Source organism: Meriones unguiculatus, chromosome 4 (genome assembly GCF_030254825.1).
Source record: "Meriones unguiculatus strain TT.TT164.6M chromosome 4, Bangor_MerUng_6.1, whole genome shotgun sequence".
Taxonomy (NCBI): Eukaryota; Metazoa; Chordata; class Mammalia; order Rodentia; family Muridae; genus Meriones; species Meriones unguiculatus.
The window spans coordinates 37,733,480-37,751,106 of NC_083352.1; the positions used below are offsets into that span (position 1 = coordinate 37,733,480).

Sequence of the window (17,627 nt, forward strand, 5' to 3'; positions counted from 1 at the left end):
CCACAGGTTGCAGTCTGCATGGGTTACCATTAACAAAACGCTACAGCCTGTGTGGCTTAAACAGCTGGAGCTTATCTCCCTCAGTTTAGAAGGCTGAAAGTCCAGGACCAGCTGCCAGCAAGTTAGGTTCCTGGTGAGGGCTCTCTTCAGGGCTTGCAGATGGCTGCCTCTTTCTGGGTGCTCGGGGATGTCTCTTCTAGTGAGACACCAAGCTGATGGGTTGGAGCCTGCTCCCAAATCCAGTCATATCAGGGCCCTGTTCCCGATACTCGGGGCTTAGGGCTGTCATGTGTAAATTTGGGAGGGGGACAGAATTCAGTCCCTAACTCCAAAGATAGATTGCATGCTTATCTTTGGAAAGGTGCCATCTTTTCACATTTAACAGTGTGCTTTTGCAGGCCCATGGGAGTATTCTGTAGCCCTACTTGGGTCAGGAGGCTGTCTCTACCTAATGGTTTAGAGAAGTGGACATCTTTCTTTGGTGGCTGCTGAAGGCTGCTTTCTTTTTGAGGATGCTTCCACTTGAATTTCCTCCGCTGTCATGTTTCTTATTTTCTCACCCTCGCCTTTTTTGGAGGGCGTACTGTATGAACAAAGCCTAACACTTAATGCCCCTCCAAAGTGAAACGTGACTCTCCCAGTAGACCTCCAGAGAGAACTTGGGACGCAGCGATGTCAGAACTTCACTGAGAGACACTCTATCAAGAAGCAGTGTCAACTTCCAAAACCTCCAACCATGGCACTGGCAGTATCTTGTGTGGTATATCAGAAAATTTAAACGACGGGTGCTGGGAAGAATGTACGCCAGCAGTTGAAAGCAAGCTTTCCATGCTTGAGGCCCTAGGTTTCAGTCCACATTAAAACATACATGCAAATATACACACACTCACATGCTCCCCACTTCTGGTCAACCTGGCAGCAGCTGTGTTGGCAAGTTTTCTTTGTGTTAATAGCATGCGCATACATGCAGGCCCTCACTGTGCCTGTCCCCAAAAAGGCCCACTCTGGGGACAACCGGGCATCCACATTTAGTCTGCCTGTGGGCTCATCCTGGTCAGGATTTTATAGGGGAACAAATCTCCTCAAGCCAGATTTGAGGTTGCATTGAGCACCTTGAGTGTTTTCCTGAGGTGAAGAGAGGCTTGAAGGTAAAGATGTTGTTCCAACTCACCCACTGGAACCATTTCTTCCATAAATAAAAGGTCCTGGGAAACCTCGCCCCCTTTGCAGTATAACAGTGCTGTCCTGTCGGGGAGTGGATCTAACGTTGCTTAAGGGGCAGTGGAACCTGCCTGGGATTGGGTTGTTGTAACCAAAACGCGTGGAGCACACAATCCCTCAACACTCCAGTTTGTACAGTTTTCTTTACAGGGGAGGGGGTGATAGTTCTGACTTGGAGATGCTTGGTTATTGGGAATGACTTCCGCTCAGCGTGACTGAGTGCTGCTTTGGGATGGGTGAGGTAGCCTGTGGTAGAGCATTTGCTAACAGATGCAATGCCCCAATGCCATCCCAATTTTAATGAAAACAATTACTTTTAATTCTTCGGTGGAAAAAAAAAATTGCAGACACGAGAAGTAGCTGTACTGAGTGTTGAGGGGCTGCGTGCCCTGCTCTGAAGGGAAATGGGCGTCCTGGGAGTCTTAACTCTTCTCTTCTCGCTGGTATCCTTGCTTTCAGGCCGCATTCATCGCTTCCCCAGATGATACTCTGATATCTTTCTTGCCTCTCGCCCATATGTTTGAGACCATTGTAGAGGTAGGCATCCGCTGTGTCTCTGTGCCTGTCTGTGTGTGCCCCGCTAAGTTGTTGTGTCTTGCAGAGAACACTGACGCTGAATGCCAGTGACACGCAGATCTCGTATTTGCCACTGGCACACATGTATGAGCAGCAGCTACAGGTAAGTGTGGCACACAACCATCATCCACGCACAGACGCGGCCCCCGTTTAGCCCCAGTTCAGCATCTCCGATTATTGGAAAGAATATGAGTTTGAGGTCCAAACTGGGCATTTGAGCTTTAATCCTGCAGTTTAAGTCTAATTGAGAATTTGTTTTAAGTTAAAGTTTAATTGAGAGGTTGAACATTCGAAGAATGCCCATCAGGACACAGTTGCAAGTGAACTATTAAAGGAAGATTTTTTTTTTCTTTTTCAAATTGAAAATGACTTTTTTTCCTATAGTATATTCTGATCATTTTCCCCTTTTTTATCTCCTCTGAGCTACTCCCTACCTCCCCACCAAGTCTTCTTCAGGAAACAGGCCAGTAAAAACACAAACAACAACAAAACAAACAAACAAACAAACAAAACAAGCAAATCAAAATAAGACAAAGCATGCGGACACACACACATAGGAGAAGCATGAAAAACACATACACAGGCACACACACACAGGCACAGAAAATCATAGAGCATAACAGATAAATAGATCATAATAAAGACCAATAAAGTAAAAACAAATAAAACAAATAAAGCTCAAGAAATGCCTTTGGTTTTGTTGGTATTGGCCAACTGCTGGACATGGGGGCTCCCTTTCGCTTGATTTGTATATGCACTGGAGAAAGCTAAGTTTCCCTGGGAGTGGTGGGCAGTTGAGGTAGGGATGGGAGCTGTGCTGAGTTCCCCTCAGTGCTGGGCCTTCATCTGGCTTAGACCTGTGCCACATCTCTGGGAGTTCATATGGGTGTAGTCCTGTTGTGTTTAGAAGACCTTGCTTCCGTGGACTCTTCTGTCTCCATTGGCTCTTACACTCTTTTCCCCTCCTCCTCCATAGAGTTTCCTGAGCTGAGGGGAGGGGTTTGATGGAGACATCACTTTTAGGACTGAGTGTTCCAGCGTCTCTCACACTCTGCACCCTGTCCAGCTGTGGGTCCCTGTAGTTGTCCCCATCTCTAAAGGACACTATTGTATTCATTGACCCTATAAGTGTCTGAGGCACCTGTTGCAGAGGAAGCCTTCCCTTTGTGCTGGTGCCAGTACACGGAATCTTTTCACTAATCTTCTGTGAGCCCCGGGGAGGAAGGACAGTGTCTAACTGGCCTTTGCCGGGTTCCCTCCACCTCTGTGTACCTGCTTTCAAACCTGACCAAGGGCGGTAACTGAGTCGGTAAGGTGATTGCCCTGCAAGCCTGAAGAGCAAAGTTCTGTCCCCAGAACCCGTATGAAAGGCCAGTTGTGCTGTATGTACTTGTGTAAACCCAGCACTAGTGAGGTAGAAGATCTCTGGAACTCTCTGGTCAGCCAGCTCAGCCTAATCAGTGAGCCCCAGGTCTCAGACAGGCACCTTGCCTCACACAAAAAGTGGACTGTCTCCCGAGGAATGCCTCTGAGTTTGTCCTCTGACCTGAACACACACACATGCACACACGCACAGATGCACACATGTACACACACACACACAGAAACCTTCTTTTCCTCATCTTGGACAAGTTTAGGGTTTATGCTAGAGGAAAGAGTGGGCAATATGTCTTCCTCGTGGAGTATTTATGGAGACCCAGCTGTGTGCCAGGCTGTGGTAGATGTTGGACACAGTGGACTAATAGAGAGAGGACACTCTGATTGACTGCTGCCCTGTAGGATTTATGTACCTCAAAAGGGTCAAGGTGCATCGGGTTCCATCCTCCGCCTTTTACTCCTTGTACATCTCAGGATCTTGAAAGTTTTTGAAGCACGCGCACAATTACCGCGTGGTCCAGCGGATTCTACTTTCAGGTACACATAAGTACTGAGAGCAGGGACTCAGACAGGTGTCTGCACACCAGCGCTCACACACAATTATTCACAGCAGGTGTCATGTAGGAACTGTCAGTAGGCCAAACATTCTACAAACAATGGAATACTGTTCAGCCTGGAAGGAAAGAAGCTAGGTGTGGTGGCACAGACCTGTAATCCCAGCATCCAGGAGGCAGAGGCAGACAGATCTCTTTGAATTCAAGGCCACACTAACCTACATAGTCCAGTCAGGGCTCCATAGGGAGGCCCTGTCTCAAACAAGAAAAAAAGATGAAATGTATGAAATAATCTTAGTGAGTTGCAAATGGACCACAGGCTCCTACTTTTGAAGCTCTAGAGGAGCAGCTGGGATTTAATTCTCAGCAGGGAGCCACATGCGCTTTTCTTTCTTTTGTTTGGTCACCTTCCTAGTGTGTGTGTGTGTGTGTGTGTGTGTGTGTGTATCTGTGTGTTTACATATGCAGATGCAGACCAGCACATGACGTCATGTGTATGTAGAGGTCAGAGGACAACCTTTAGATGTTGGCCCTTGCCTTTCCATCTTGTTTGCTAGTTTGACTAATTCCCCTAAACTTCTGGATTCTTTTGTCTCTTTGCATTTCCCTGTCACATGTAAAAACTGTGTACGACATTTCCCCATTTTATTTATGTATTTATTTATTTGTTTGTTTTGTATGGACATCATGGGTAAACACAGAGGTCAAAGAACAACTTGTAGGAGTGGGTTCTGTTCTTCCACCATGTGGATCCTGAGGCTCGAACTCTGGTCCTCCAGCGTGGCTTGCCAGAACCGTTACTGAGCCATCTCACTGTCCCTTGTTGTGCACTCTTTTTAGGAGTTTTTCATTTAAAACTATAGCCCTCTGTCACCTTTTGAATTTTTTTAAACTTTTAACCTAATACAGGCAGATGACGTGTCTGGTCTGTCTTGGTAGCCAGCACAGTTTTCAAGAGATAGGAAAAGCATCACATGGTATGATCTTGTGACCACCCATTTGGAGTCCAGCAAAATCTCTGTCTTTTCAGAAATTTTTACCCAGATTCAAAAAAGGAAATGAGATTTTAATAGGCTTGGTCTGGAGGCAATGAGTTTTTATTTTGAGGATAAGTAAGCTCTCAAGTTCCTGGAAATCTAAAAATATCTGGAGTTTATAATACATAACTCATCCAACAGAATTGCTTGTTAGCACCAGATATCCCTTCTCGTTGCCATCAGGAAGAGCCTCCCCTGGTTTCATACTAACTCGGGTAACACTGGGATGGGGGAAATAGTGAATTTCCATGTTTATACAGTGGCAAGTAAATGCAAACACATTTTGTTTTAAAAGAAAACACCCGTATTAGGAAGTTTTAAGACTTCTGGAAGTGTCTTTGAAACACTAACCATCAGGCTCACTTCCTGTGTGAGTGCAGTAGGCCCTCCTTGCAATGCTAAAGCATGCGTTGTCTGTCTTCACTCATAGTGTGTAATGCTGTGTCATGGAGCTAAGATAGGATTTTTCCAAGGAGACATCAGACTTCTTATGGACGACCTCAAGGTGCTTCAGCCCACTATCTTCCCTGTGGTTCCGAGACTGCTGAACCGGATGTTCGACAGAGTGAGTCCTGAGCAATAAAGTCTGGGGGATGGGAGGTGGGGCTGTGGGTCCTGGTGCAGGGATCAGGGATCAGCCACATCCCCTCTGTGGCCCTCGACAGTAGAGCCTCACAGAACTTCCACCCTCACCCCTGCAGAACTAGAACTCAGTTGCTGCACAGAGCTGTTGGTAGGAGGAGACACAAGCCACACTCTGTAGACTCTTAGCTGTGTGCACAAGGTCGGTTTAGTTTCACGTGCTCTCTGGTCCTCACTTCTCAGACTGCCTCCTCCCTGTTTCACCAAGGTGCTCAGCGGGCACAGACAGAAAACTGTGAGATGGCTTTATTAATCGTTCTGCCAAACCCTGCACGCATGAAGTGCCACTCCACCTCACTGAGAGAGGTGACAAGGCCAAAGCAGGAGCTTCCGCTATCTCAGCGTAGACTGCTCAGCTGGGCACCACCAGCGCGTGGCCAGCTCAGTTGTCAAGCTGAATTTCCAACGAGCACTGTTAGCACATATCCTCTTCCTCCTGGAGGTGGGACCTTTGTTATCTCTAAGATCCTTGTTCATTTTTAAATCTGTTGAAACAGTTTCACTGAGATATAATTCACGTACTATACAATTTGTCCTTTTGAGGTGTGCAGTTGGGGCCTGGGGCTGGGCCTCCACAGTGAAGTGTATGGCTCAAGGTCAGGCCGAGCCGTAAAAGTGGGCAGTTCAGCGCTCTGAGGATGTCTGTGCTGGTGTTACAGTGATGAGCGCGGACATCTTCCAAAGACTTCTGAGTGTTTGCAGAGCCTTCTAATCCCACCAAGTCAGTTTTAAAACACCTTCAACACTCCAGAAAAGAACCCTTTACCTGCTCTTTCTCACCCCCCACCCTCCTGACTGCTAGACTTCCAAGCAACCAATACCAAACCTTCAAAATGTACATTTTAGTATTTCATGACGAAGCCAGGTGTGGTGGTACACGCCTGTAATCCCAGCGCTCATGGAGGCAGAGGCAGACGGATCTCTGTGAGTTTGATGCCAGCCTGGTCTACAAAGTGCCCAGGACAGCCAAGGCTACACAAAGAAACCTATCTCAAAAAACAAAAAACAAAAAACAAAAAACAAAACAAAACAGAACAACAACAAAAGAAGTTTTTCATAACATTTTATAGCCCCGCTCTATTCCACTGTATGGTTATCACACATGGTGTTCAGCCTTCATTGGTGGTCATTTGGCTAGTGTAGATAACCCTGCTGCAAACACTTGTGTGCAGGTTTCTATGGCCATGTTTTTATATCTTGTAGAGTTGGGTCGTGGGGCAGATTTATACTTAAGAGCCAGGGGGTCTGGTTGGTGGCTTTCCAAAGCAGTGTCCACCGCTCCGGCAGCTAAAAGGTTCCCAAGTGCTGTATCCACTATGCTGTTGTCTGCCCTTTTGGTTTTACCATCTTGGAAGATATGAAAACCTTACTTCTTGCCTCATTAGATTTTTGGACAAGCAAACACTACGGTGAAGCGATGGCTGCTGGACTTTGCCTCCAAAAGGAAGGAAGCTGAGCTTCGCAGTGGCATTATCAGAAACAACAGCCTGTGGGATAAGCTCATCTTTCACAAGATACAGGTAGAAAATAGACTCCCACCTCATGTTTCTTAGGTAAAGTCGTGTGTGTGTGCTTGGGGGGGAGGAATGCTGAATTATGCAGGTCTGTAATCCCAGTTTGATGGCTTAGGTGGAAGGATTACAAGTTCGGGGCTAGCCTGGGCAACTTCATGAGACCCTCTTGCAATGTAAAGAATAAAAAGAGGGTTAGAGACACAGTTCAGTGGTCAAATGCTTGCTTAGCATGCTCAGTCTTGAGGGATCAGTCACTCAGATGTGCACGTGTGTGCGCGCGCGCACACACACACACACACACACACACACACACACGGGGTTGTTTTCCATTCTTCCTGGAAGCTGTCTGGCTTTTAGGTGAACCCCATTCTCTACCTACATCTGAACCTGCTACAGCTGGGTGGAAGGATTCAGGGTGTTTTAGCCTTCCTTTAGCTTTTCTGGAACAAGTATGCCACTCCTGAGGTAGTGCCTTAAGCCTGGGAATGAGAATGTGGACTAGCAGGGGCTGTTCCAAATGCCAAAAAGTAGTAGCTGCCCCAAGTCCGATTTCTCCATTGCCCATGAGTAGAGCTACTGGATTAGTGCAGAGTGTGCTGGGGGAAGTGGGAAACTCTGAGAGGGATGAGTAGATCCTGGGTCCTAATGTGAACTCTGTCCCAAGTGCAAGCCCTGTCCATGCCAGCTGCAGGAAAGAAGGCCGACTGGGACACAGGGACCCAAGCAAGTGCCTGACAAAGGAGCTCTGACCGCTGCATATGTAACCCTCACTTCTCTCTGTCTTGCAAGTCGAGCCTGGGTGGGAAAGTCCGGCTGATGATCACGGGCGCAGCCCCAGTGTCTGCCACAGTGCTGACGTTTCTGAGGACAGCTCTCGGCTGTCAGGTGAGGCTGACAACCACCCCATTATCCCGGGCTGTGTGATGCTGTGGGATGATTTGCTGATGGACAAAAATGTATATGTATTTTCATTGTACAATATGGTGTGTGGACGCACCGAGTGACAGCTAAATTATTGTTGCTAAATGACTAAGTTACTCCACATACTTATCAATTTTGTGTGTGGCACGAACATATAGAAACAATGCAGTCGTTTGCAGGTGGAGGGTACACTGTGTTTTATTTACTCTGTCATCCATGTGGTCACCCACCAAGCTCACTCACCATGCCGTACAATAGATCACTTGAGCACGCTCCTCCTCCTCCCCCTCCTCCTCCTCCTCCTCGCCCTCCCCCCCTCCTCCTCCTTCTCCTCCCCCGTCCTCCTCCTCCTCCTCTTCCTCGCATGAGTGTGCTCACTCAGCATTTTCCCATGCCTCCCAGCCCCTCATTTGAATAGGTCTTGGTTTTGCTTGGAAGGTAGGTTAGTGCCAGCTTTCCTGGGGGAATCAATCTGTATGGTTCTGGCCCTGGGCAGGGTGTGTGTATAATGTCATCTAGGGTGAGGCGTGAGCCATGCTGCTAGAGTATGAGTGCAGGGGTGGGATGGGTCATCAGTGATTAGCCCACCCTCGTGCCATGCTGAAAATACAAGAGAGTCGGGGCTCATGGTGTCACTCAGGGCATATGTGAGATATCCTGCATTAGCAGAGCAGGGGTGCCACCAGGTGGGTAATGACCCATCCTGTGAAGGCTCCCCGTTGCCTGTCTGCGGGAAGTTGAGTAGGAAGACCGTGAGGTGAAGATGTTCCGGTGGGTACATAGTATGCTCTTGAGCGAACTTGTTAAACTGGAATTTTAAAGGTTTCAGAGGCTGGGATTCCTCAGGAGCTAGTAAGGCTTAATTTCTTGCACACTTCCTGCCAAGTCATGGCTATCCCACATTAATAATTTCTTGTTTCTTGCTGACCAAGTTCTATGAGGGCTATGGACAGACGGAGTGCACTGCTGGTTGCTGCCTGAGCTTGCCGGGAGACTGGACAGCAGGTATGGTTGGCGGGAGAGCCATTTCCGGAGTCTCCTCAGTGGAGTTCAAGGTTGGGATGATTGGAAGTGGGTTCATCCTCGATTGGTTCCTCCTTGCATAGCACTGTATAATATGTCTCAAGAAATTAGGCCTCAAGCAACTAGTCCTAAGGTTCTGTGAGCTGGGTAGAAAGTGGTCCCCAAACCCTGGGTGATTAGGCTATGATGCACCATAGCAGAGGTGAGGAGAGGCCTCCTCCAGCAGACTTCTCAGTGATTGAGCGGGATTTCCTCATTTGCTGCTGGTTTTAATTCATAAACAGCTACTATGTGCTGGGCCAGTTGTTGGAACTGCCAACAGAAATAAACAAAAGCCCGTTATCTCAAAGAAAGCACAGTGGACAATACCCAAAGAGGCTGTTGAGCCTCTGCCATTGAGGAGGTTCTGTAGGAAGGTGGACGCCACGTGGGTGGTACCCCGGCTGCACTTTGGGGAGATAAGGTACAGACTTGTTGCTTAGGCGGCGTGTCGGCAGGGAGAACTGAGACCGCGTTGTGCTGTGGGGTCATCAGGCATGCTGCAGTGCTTTGTGCTTCTCTCTGTAGCCCATTAGGCTCTTCTGCGCAGCTGCGCGGCGATTGATAAGCTTCTACGACCTGTTGTAAATCTAGTAACCAACTGGTCACATAGGCCCTAACATCTATCACGGACTCATAGCGTAATTCCACAGGAATCAGTGCTGATTTTAGTTTAAAAGCATCCTGCTCCTTAACAGCCAGAGGATTTAGAAATATCAATCTCTGTACGTTAAGATAATTCATGAGACCCTTAAAGTATATCTGTAGTCTCTGTCATTTTTGTTCTGGGAAAAGACACTCTGTCCTGGTTCGCTTTCTGTTGCTGTGATCAAGCACCATGATCAAAAGCAACTTGGGAAGGAAAAGGTTTACTTCATCTTACTGCTCTCACATCATGCCCCATCCCTAAGGGGAGGCAGGACAGGAGCCCAAGGCAGTGGCTGAAGCCGAGGTCACAGATAACACTGCTGGCTTACCATCCGTGGTTTGTTCATCTGGGCCCTTCCCCACATCATTCATTAACCAAGATGATGCCCCACAGAGTTGCCTACAGTCTTACGGATGCATCTTTTCAATTGAGGTCCCTTTCTTCCAGGTGACCTAGTTTGTGTCAAGTTGTCAAAAACTAACCAGCACACACCTTGTCCCTAATACTCTTAGATCAACTGTGGAAATAACTTAATAGACTTAAGTGTGAAAACATGCTCATCTAAAAACAGTGGTTGTGTCAGCTGAAATCCAGGGATGTGTCAGGGTTAAATAATTGGGCTATACAGGGTTACCTGTCTTCTTAGCAAGAGGGGACTTTAAGAAGTTTGAAATTGAGTGTGGTGGTGCTCGCCTGTATCATCACTGGTGATGTAGAGGCAGGAGGATCAAAAGACCAAGGCCATCCTCAGCTATATTAGGAGTTGGAAGAAAAGAAAAAAATATATGGGTAGATGGAGCCAATCCAATCAGATCATTCAGAAAGCATGCCTCCATACAGTACCAACCTTCAAATCCGTGGCCAAAGTTTAAATGTTGAAAATGTATTCAAAGTTTCAGAAATGGGAAAGGCCCATTGGGTATTCTCCCTCTCTTCAAGAAAGAGGCCCTCTTAAATTATTTTCCCGGGGTGGGGGGGCTATAATTGCAAAAGCCAGAAACTGATAGCAGCTGTTCCTATGAGGCAGCTTGTCCGCTGGAAAGATGCTCTGGCCTGAGGCCATGATAGCACGCTTTGAAATGATTCTCCCACTTTGTTTGTAGGCCATGTCGGTGCCCCCATGCCTTGCAATTATGTAAAGCTTGTTGATGTGGAAGAAATGAATTACATGGCTGCCAAGGGCGAGGGCGAGGTGAGTGAGAGCCTGCCCCGTCATTGCTGGGTCACATCTCCTGCAGTAGCTGCTGTTGTGGGCACAGGTCTGGGTAGCACTCAGTACTGCTCTTAAGCTTGATTCTATCGGAGGTCTTACAGGCAAGCAGGTCAGTCCAAAGGTACATTCTGCGTGACCCTCTAGGGGTTGGAGGCAGGATACTTTAGTCCTTCCTTATGCGGGACACTTAGGGATTTGGGGACCCAAGAGCACGACACAAAAGCTCCAGTGAGGCTGGTGTACAGTCTGCTGATGCTTCTGCCTATGCCAGTTAGAAAACCTAATTACACCAGAGATGTCTTCTGATGTGAGGCTTGCATTCCCCCTGCATCTTGACTATCCTGAGGAAAGGAAGTGGGGACATTGGAAATGCCTCTGAGGTCCTAATGGGACTTTGGTAATTCCCTCTAGAGCATAGAACTGAAGGCTTCCAGATAAACGCTCACTCATACACACACACGATTTCCTTAGGAGAATCCCTGTAAATATCTTTTCTTAGGTGTGTGTCAAAGGGGCAAATGTGTTCAAAGGCTACTTGAAGGACCCAGCAAAAACAGCAGAAGCCCTGGATAAAGATGGCTGGTTACACACAGGAGACATTGGGAAATGGCTGCCAGTAAGTGGTCACCTCTCCTCTTTGAAAGCTGTTTTGTCCGGATGCAGGGAGGCACATGTCCTTCCTGGTGCACAGCCTGTGGCTTTCACACCCCGCCCTTCTACTCTCTGCATGTTGTGAGACAGATCCTTTGTGTCCTGCAAGAGACAGGCTTATATTCTCGGCATACTTGATTACAATCTTGACTTTTACTCTGGCAAACAAAGCTTTTATTTTGCTGCCTTACATCAGTTAATGGCTGCTTCCTTTTTGACCTCCAAACAACTGTGGGTTTTTAGGGCATCAAGTAGTACCTTGATTTGGGTGTAGCCTAGCATTCCCACAGTTTTGTATGTGCTGGGACTGACCCTTCCCAAAGTATTGAAGTACCTGCCTTCCCCTTAAAAAAAAATGGTAATGGCAGAGGAGATTCAGCTTTTGTCTGCAGAGTGCTGTGAAAGGATAAGATTGTATCTTGACTGTCAGGAAACAAAGCTTACTTGCTGAGCAGAATGTGTGTCTGCACTTCAGACAGGAGGCTAAAAGAAGCAGGGGTATAAGTCTGTTGTCAAGTGGGGAAGCAGACATCACATGGGCTCTGCAGTCTCTCTCTGCATAGCCAAATGGCCCTAGGCAATTTCAAATACCCTGTACTGTAACTGATGGTGGGAAACCAGCCTGGAACTCACCCATTGCCCCTTCCTCTCTGATGTACAGAATGGCACCTTGAAGATTATCGACAGGAAAAAGCACATATTTAAACTAGCCCAAGGGGAGTACATAGCACCAGAAAAAATTGAAAATATCTACCTGCGGAGTGAAGCTGTGGCCCAGGTGTTTGTGCATGGGGAGAGCCTGCAGGTACGTGCTCTCAAGGCTAGAGTGCTGCTGGGCGCTTCAAAGTGTCACATATTACAAGGACCTTCAAGGTGACTGGGAGCCAGGGGGCCACACTGACAGTCCCAGCACGTGGAGGAGTGAGGCCAGCCCATCTACTTAAAAGGAGACTGTGTCTCAAAACGCAAAACCAAAAGGTGATTGACAGTTTGTGTCAGCGTCCATTAGCCTTCATATGTGTGCTAAACTAACTGCTGTTGGGTTGTGCCGCACTGGCGCTTACTGTTCCCCAGAGCTGTTTACTCTTCAGTTTCTGGATTTTAATTGTAACTCGTTAATTGCTCTGGTGTACCAATAACAATGGGATGGAGACTCTAGGGGCTGCTGTGTATTTCTACTTTAACTATGAGTATACAGAATATAACACAGTTTACATTTTTAAAGTTTACATTGTAAAGAGTTATGGGCCAGTGTGAGCCCCTGTGTGGGACTTGGGAACCAAACCTGGGCTCACTGTAGGAGCAACAAGTGTTCTTAACAGCTGAGTCATCTCTCCAGCCGCAAGTTTTACATTTTTGTTTTGAGACAGGGTTTCTCTTTGTCATCCTGGCTGTCCTGGAACTCACTTTGGAACAGACTCAAACTGAGTCACAGAGATCCTCCTGTTTCAGCCTCCTATGTGCTGGGAATAAAAGCGTGCACTGCCATACTCGGCACATTTTACAGTTTTTTTCTTCTTTTGTTTTGTTTAGTTTTTTACTGAAATTAGAGTTGGCATTTTTCTTTTAAAGAAAAAAAGAAAGGGAAAAAAAGCAGAGTTTTAAAAAATCTGGACATGTTGGCATACAAGTTTAATTCTAGCACTTGAGGCAGAAACAGGCAGATCTCTGAGTCCTGGGCTAACCTAGTGTACAGAGTGAGTTTCAGGACAGCCAGGATAACACAGAGAAACTGTGTTTCAAACAACCACAAAAAAAAAAAAAACAAAGAAAATTTTTTCATACAATATATTGATTATGGTTTTCCAACACCCCCTAGATCCTCCCACTTCTCCAATCCAGATCCACGCCTTTTCTATCGATTGTTAGAAAACACATAGGCCTCTAAAGAATAATAATGAAACAAGATAAAACGAGTAAACTGGTAAACTGGAATAGGACAAAATAATAAGGCAAACAGAAGGGAAAGAAAGGTTTTGACAAGCCATTATGAAACAAGGAACCTCCAAAGATGCCACTGAGTTTGTTTTCTGTTGCCATCTTCTGCTGGGCCTACAGCCTACTCGTAGGGTGGTTTATATACCCAGCAAGACTCCTTTGGGAAAAAAACGAACTTTTCCTTTGTGAGTGGTTTTTAATTGGAGCTAACATCTGGGGTAGGGAGGGGGGCTTGTGTCTACTTCCCCTCTCAGTGCTGGGACCCCATCTGGGGTAAACCCATGCAAATCACACACATGCTACAACAGCCTCTGAGTTCATGTATGTCTTTAAAGGCCTTGTTTTCTTGGTGTCTTCCATCCCCTCTGGCTCTTCCAATCTTTCCACCACCTCTTCCAAAGGATTCCATGAATACTGAGGACTTTGATGGAGACATCCCATTTAGGGCTGAGTGTTACAAGGGCTCTCGTTCTCATGGTCCAGCTGTGGGTCTCTGTGTTTGTTCCCATGCACAACAGGAGGAAGCTTCTGATGAGCAAGGCACTGACCTATAAAGCATAGCAGAATGTCCCCAGGAGTCTCTTTGTTGCTATTTTCCTTTAGCAGAATGATAGGATTTGAACCCCAGGGCAGGAACCTAGGGGAAGGTTTTACATTTTTAAACTTACTAAGCCTAGCTTATTTATGATATTCATTCTGAATCATTTTTTGAAAAACAATGATGTTGTAAAAGTCAAGCATATTCAGTGTTGGAGATAAAAACTAAATACAAAAATTTTAGAAGTATATACACTCAGCACACACGGTGGTGTACACTTGTCATCCTAGTACTTGGGAGGTAGAGATGAGAGGGTCAGGAGTGTAAGGGCAGTCTCAGCCATGTAGTTAGTTCAAGAACAGCCTGGGCTACTTGAGACCCTGGTCTAACAACAACAAAAACCAAAACCAACCAAGTAAGAAAGCACGTATTGAAATAAACAAAAATGGGATTTTTGTTAGAGTTTGATTTCCAGGAACTATTGTTTGCACTTCAGGGCTGTTGTTTCCTCACCCGGGCTCAGGCAGCCCTGGGAAGGGGCACGGCAGGAGTACATTCTGAGAGACCCATAATGTTACCAGATAACCCTGCGGGACCGTGGTACAGAAAATAAACCTCTAATGACTCACTTGCCTGTGCTGTAGGCATTTCTCATAGCAATTGTGGTACCAGACGCTGAGAACCTGTGTTCCTGGGCCCAGAAGAGAGGACATCAGGGATCCTTTGAAGAGCTGTGCAGAAACAAGGTGAGACTCCGGCATGTCGCTGCCACCGTCCATCCTCCACTCGGTCCTCAGTGCACCTGTAGGTATAAGAGAAAATAATCTGATTTTTTCTAATTATTAGGATGTCAAAAAAGCCATTCTGGAAGACATGGTGAAACTCGGGAAGGAAGCTGGTTTGAAGCCATTTGAACAGGTATGACTTTGATCCAAGTATGAATTTAGTATACAGCAGAGTCTGACTTGAAGATTTGTAATGAGTACATTGTAAAGGTTGAAGAGTAGACCTAAAAAAATTATTAGGAAGCTCGATGTAAAGGATTTTTTTAAAGATTAATTTGTGTGTGTGTGCGTGTGAGAGAGAGTGTGTCTGTGTCCATGTCTGTGTGTATACATGTGTTTGCACACGACTACAGGTGCCAAAGAGGCCAAAGGTATCAGGTCTGAAGTTCGAGTTACAGACAGTTGTGGTGGGCTCTGGGAAATGAACTTGGGTCCTCTGGAAGAGCAGGAAGTACTCTTAACTGCTGAGCCATCTCTCCAGTGCCAGGGTTTTATTCAACATGTGACTTCTCTTCCCCAAGGTTAGCACACAGTCCCGAATTCTGTCCTAACGAGACCCGTGTGCACTGCTAAGAAGGCATAGTGAGATGAGAGGGCGGGGTGGTGCCTCGACAGCCTTCCTCTCCTTTGAGAACTTCATTTCTGTTTATTTTCCTAGGCTGCTTCTGTGTGTCTGTCCTCTTCCCCCGTTCCCCTCACTGTAACAGGCTTGTTTATTTGCAGGTCAAAGGCATTGCTATGCACACGGAATTATTTTCTGTTGACAATGGCCTTCTGACTCCAACGATGAAGGCAAAAAGGCCAGAGCTACGGAACTATTTCAGGTCACAGATAGATGAACTATATTCCACCATCAAGATTTAATGGGAGGAGGAGTACTTAGAAGAAATGGCGCACCTCCACAGTCCTCCTCGTACCAAGGGCCTTCGCGCTGGTAACTTTGCCTGCAGCAAGTGTAGGAAAGGAAACTGCCGTGATGGACTTGTCCGCAGGGTCTTACCATAGGGATATTAGAGGGCACGGAACACTGCCTTACAGTCACCTGTGTTGCAGCCCATGATCCTGGTAATACACAATTTCCAAAACGAGCCTTAAATATTGTAAAGGGGAACCCATAACAGTGCTAAGTTATTTAAGACTTCTTCAACCGATAAGGTGGGTGTTAAAACTTCTGTCTCCTGTTTTTCTAACCAAGGGGTTAGGACCTGCTCTTTCTGATATGTCTGCTACTTGCTGCACATTCTGCAGCTGTCTGCTGCTCTGAAGGGTACAGTGCACTGGAGGAGAGCTGTCCCTTTAAGAACAACTGTCCAGGCTGAAGAAAGTCACAGTGGACCAGAGATTTTCCCTCCCTCCTCCCTTCTCCACCTCACACACAAAACACACATATGACCCTTCTGATTTGTAAGGGTTCCAAATGGTCCCTGTTGTGCCTGCTGGGACACAAGGTTCCCAGTAAACTAAAGAACAGATCCTCCTCAGAACAATGAGGATGCCCAGTCCCAGAGAAAAGAAAAGAAAAAAATGGCGGCTTCCTAGAGCCAGCAGCTTCCAACTCACACAGGATGCTCTGGCCCTTCTCCAAATCTGGTCCCCTCCTCCCCCCTTTCCAGGGGTTATGAGAAATCCTGCCTTAGACTCTGCAATGAAGATGGCGTTCAAAAAACGACCTGGATCGGCCATGCTCAACTGTGACGCCTCCGCTGCTGTCCACCTGCTCCTCATGGAACAGCTCATCTGTGACCACTGGGCTCCAAGCGTGGTTTTCCTGGCAAATGATGATGTGGTGATCAATTTGCTTTTCTTTTCCTCCCAATTAAACTCAGGCAAAGCATGTCTTCGAAACTATTAAGGGAGTTGATATACATGGGGACTTATTAAAATGGACAAGTAATAAGTAAATATCCTTACTATAAAACTACCTGATTTCTGTGAAATGCATTTGACAAGCCAAAATTCTGGGATGAAGAAATCTGGGAAAAGAAATCATATCCTGGGATTAACGTCTCAAGGGATTTTTTTAAAAGTTAATTTGGGAAATGAGCATTTCACTTTCCTGTGAGTCTTTGCCACACCTGACCTAGTCAAGCTGTTGTTTATACATCTGAAGCCACCGTCGCTGGCTGTGTGACAGCGCGTGAATTATTGAAGCACAACTGGGTTTGCACTAAAGAGCCGTCATTGTGATAACACTATTTGGTAGCCTAACTTCATATTCGCATTCTTCATTGCACAGGAAGTCGATAATTTGTCACAATGGGGTTTTGAATGTTTGCTTTCAGTGTTGGCTATTTCTATGTTTTATAAACCAAAACAGAATTTCCAAAAAACAATGAAGGAAACCAAAATAAATATTTCTGCATTTCGAGTGAGTGGAGAATGTCTTTCGAGTGCAGTGTGACATTTGGGACAGCCCACGGCGTGCGCCCCGAGTAAGGATGGGCTTCCCATTGCTTCCTTCCCGTCCCTGTTCCTTCTCCAGTCCAATCATTGTAGGACAGTGCCCACCACCCTCCACCAGCTCTTGTGGCCACAGTCCTCACGTGGCACGAGGAAGAACACCATGGTCTAGAATCTGCAGTGAGATGATAAGGGTCTTTCTCCCTTCTTGCAGCTGCTTTGCTGGAAAGCGACGCTTTGAGGAGACATTAGCCGCTGTTGGTCTGCAGTCATGGGTTTAAGTCCACTGTGCTGTGGTAATTCTGCTTCCTGTTCACAGCAGACTTTTTCCTTCCCTTTCTTGGTCTGGTCCTTGTTACTGGGTGTTAATTAGCTCCCAATTTCTTTCAAGCCTCCTGTGTTTAAGGGTTGGGGGATGTTTTGCTTTAAGGAGAAGGGGAAAGGAGAGAGAGACAGAGAGAGGAGAGAGAGAACTGCCTGCTCTATGAGTTCTCACTAAATCACCCTAGACTGGCCTCAGACTCACTCTGCAGCCACAGACTGGCTTGA

The 17,627-nt window shown here is 46.6% G+C and overlaps 1 protein-coding gene across 4 annotated transcripts in view; it reads left to right on the forward strand.

The window, feature by feature from the left end:
• Window positions 1-17,046, forward strand: part of Acsl1 (acyl-CoA synthetase long chain family member 1) — a 65,334-nt gene extending 48,288 nt beyond the window's left edge. For all 4 annotated transcript variants that reach the window (XM_021650763.2, XM_060381731.1, XM_060381732.1 and 1 more), the window contains exons 11-21: window positions 1,681-1,758; window positions 5,196-5,330; window positions 6,793-6,927; window positions 7,711-7,806; window positions 8,775-8,847; window positions 10,657-10,745; window positions 11,266-11,382; window positions 12,079-12,222; window positions 14,538-14,639; window positions 14,740-14,811; window positions 15,402-17,046. In XM_021650763.2, the coding sequence (XP_021506438.1) occupies window positions 1,681-1,758; window positions 5,196-5,330; window positions 6,793-6,927; window positions 7,711-7,806; window positions 8,775-8,847; window positions 10,657-10,745; window positions 11,266-11,382; window positions 12,079-12,222; window positions 14,538-14,639; window positions 14,740-14,811; window positions 15,402-15,542 (1,182 nt within the window). In that variant the 3' untranslated portion in view covers window positions 15,543-17,046. The remainder of the gene's footprint in view (window positions 1-1,680; window positions 1,759-5,195; window positions 5,331-6,792; window positions 6,928-7,710; window positions 7,807-8,774; window positions 8,848-10,656; window positions 10,746-11,265; window positions 11,383-12,078; window positions 12,223-14,537; window positions 14,640-14,739; window positions 14,812-15,401) is intronic.
• Window positions 17,047-17,627: the final 581 nt, after the last annotated feature.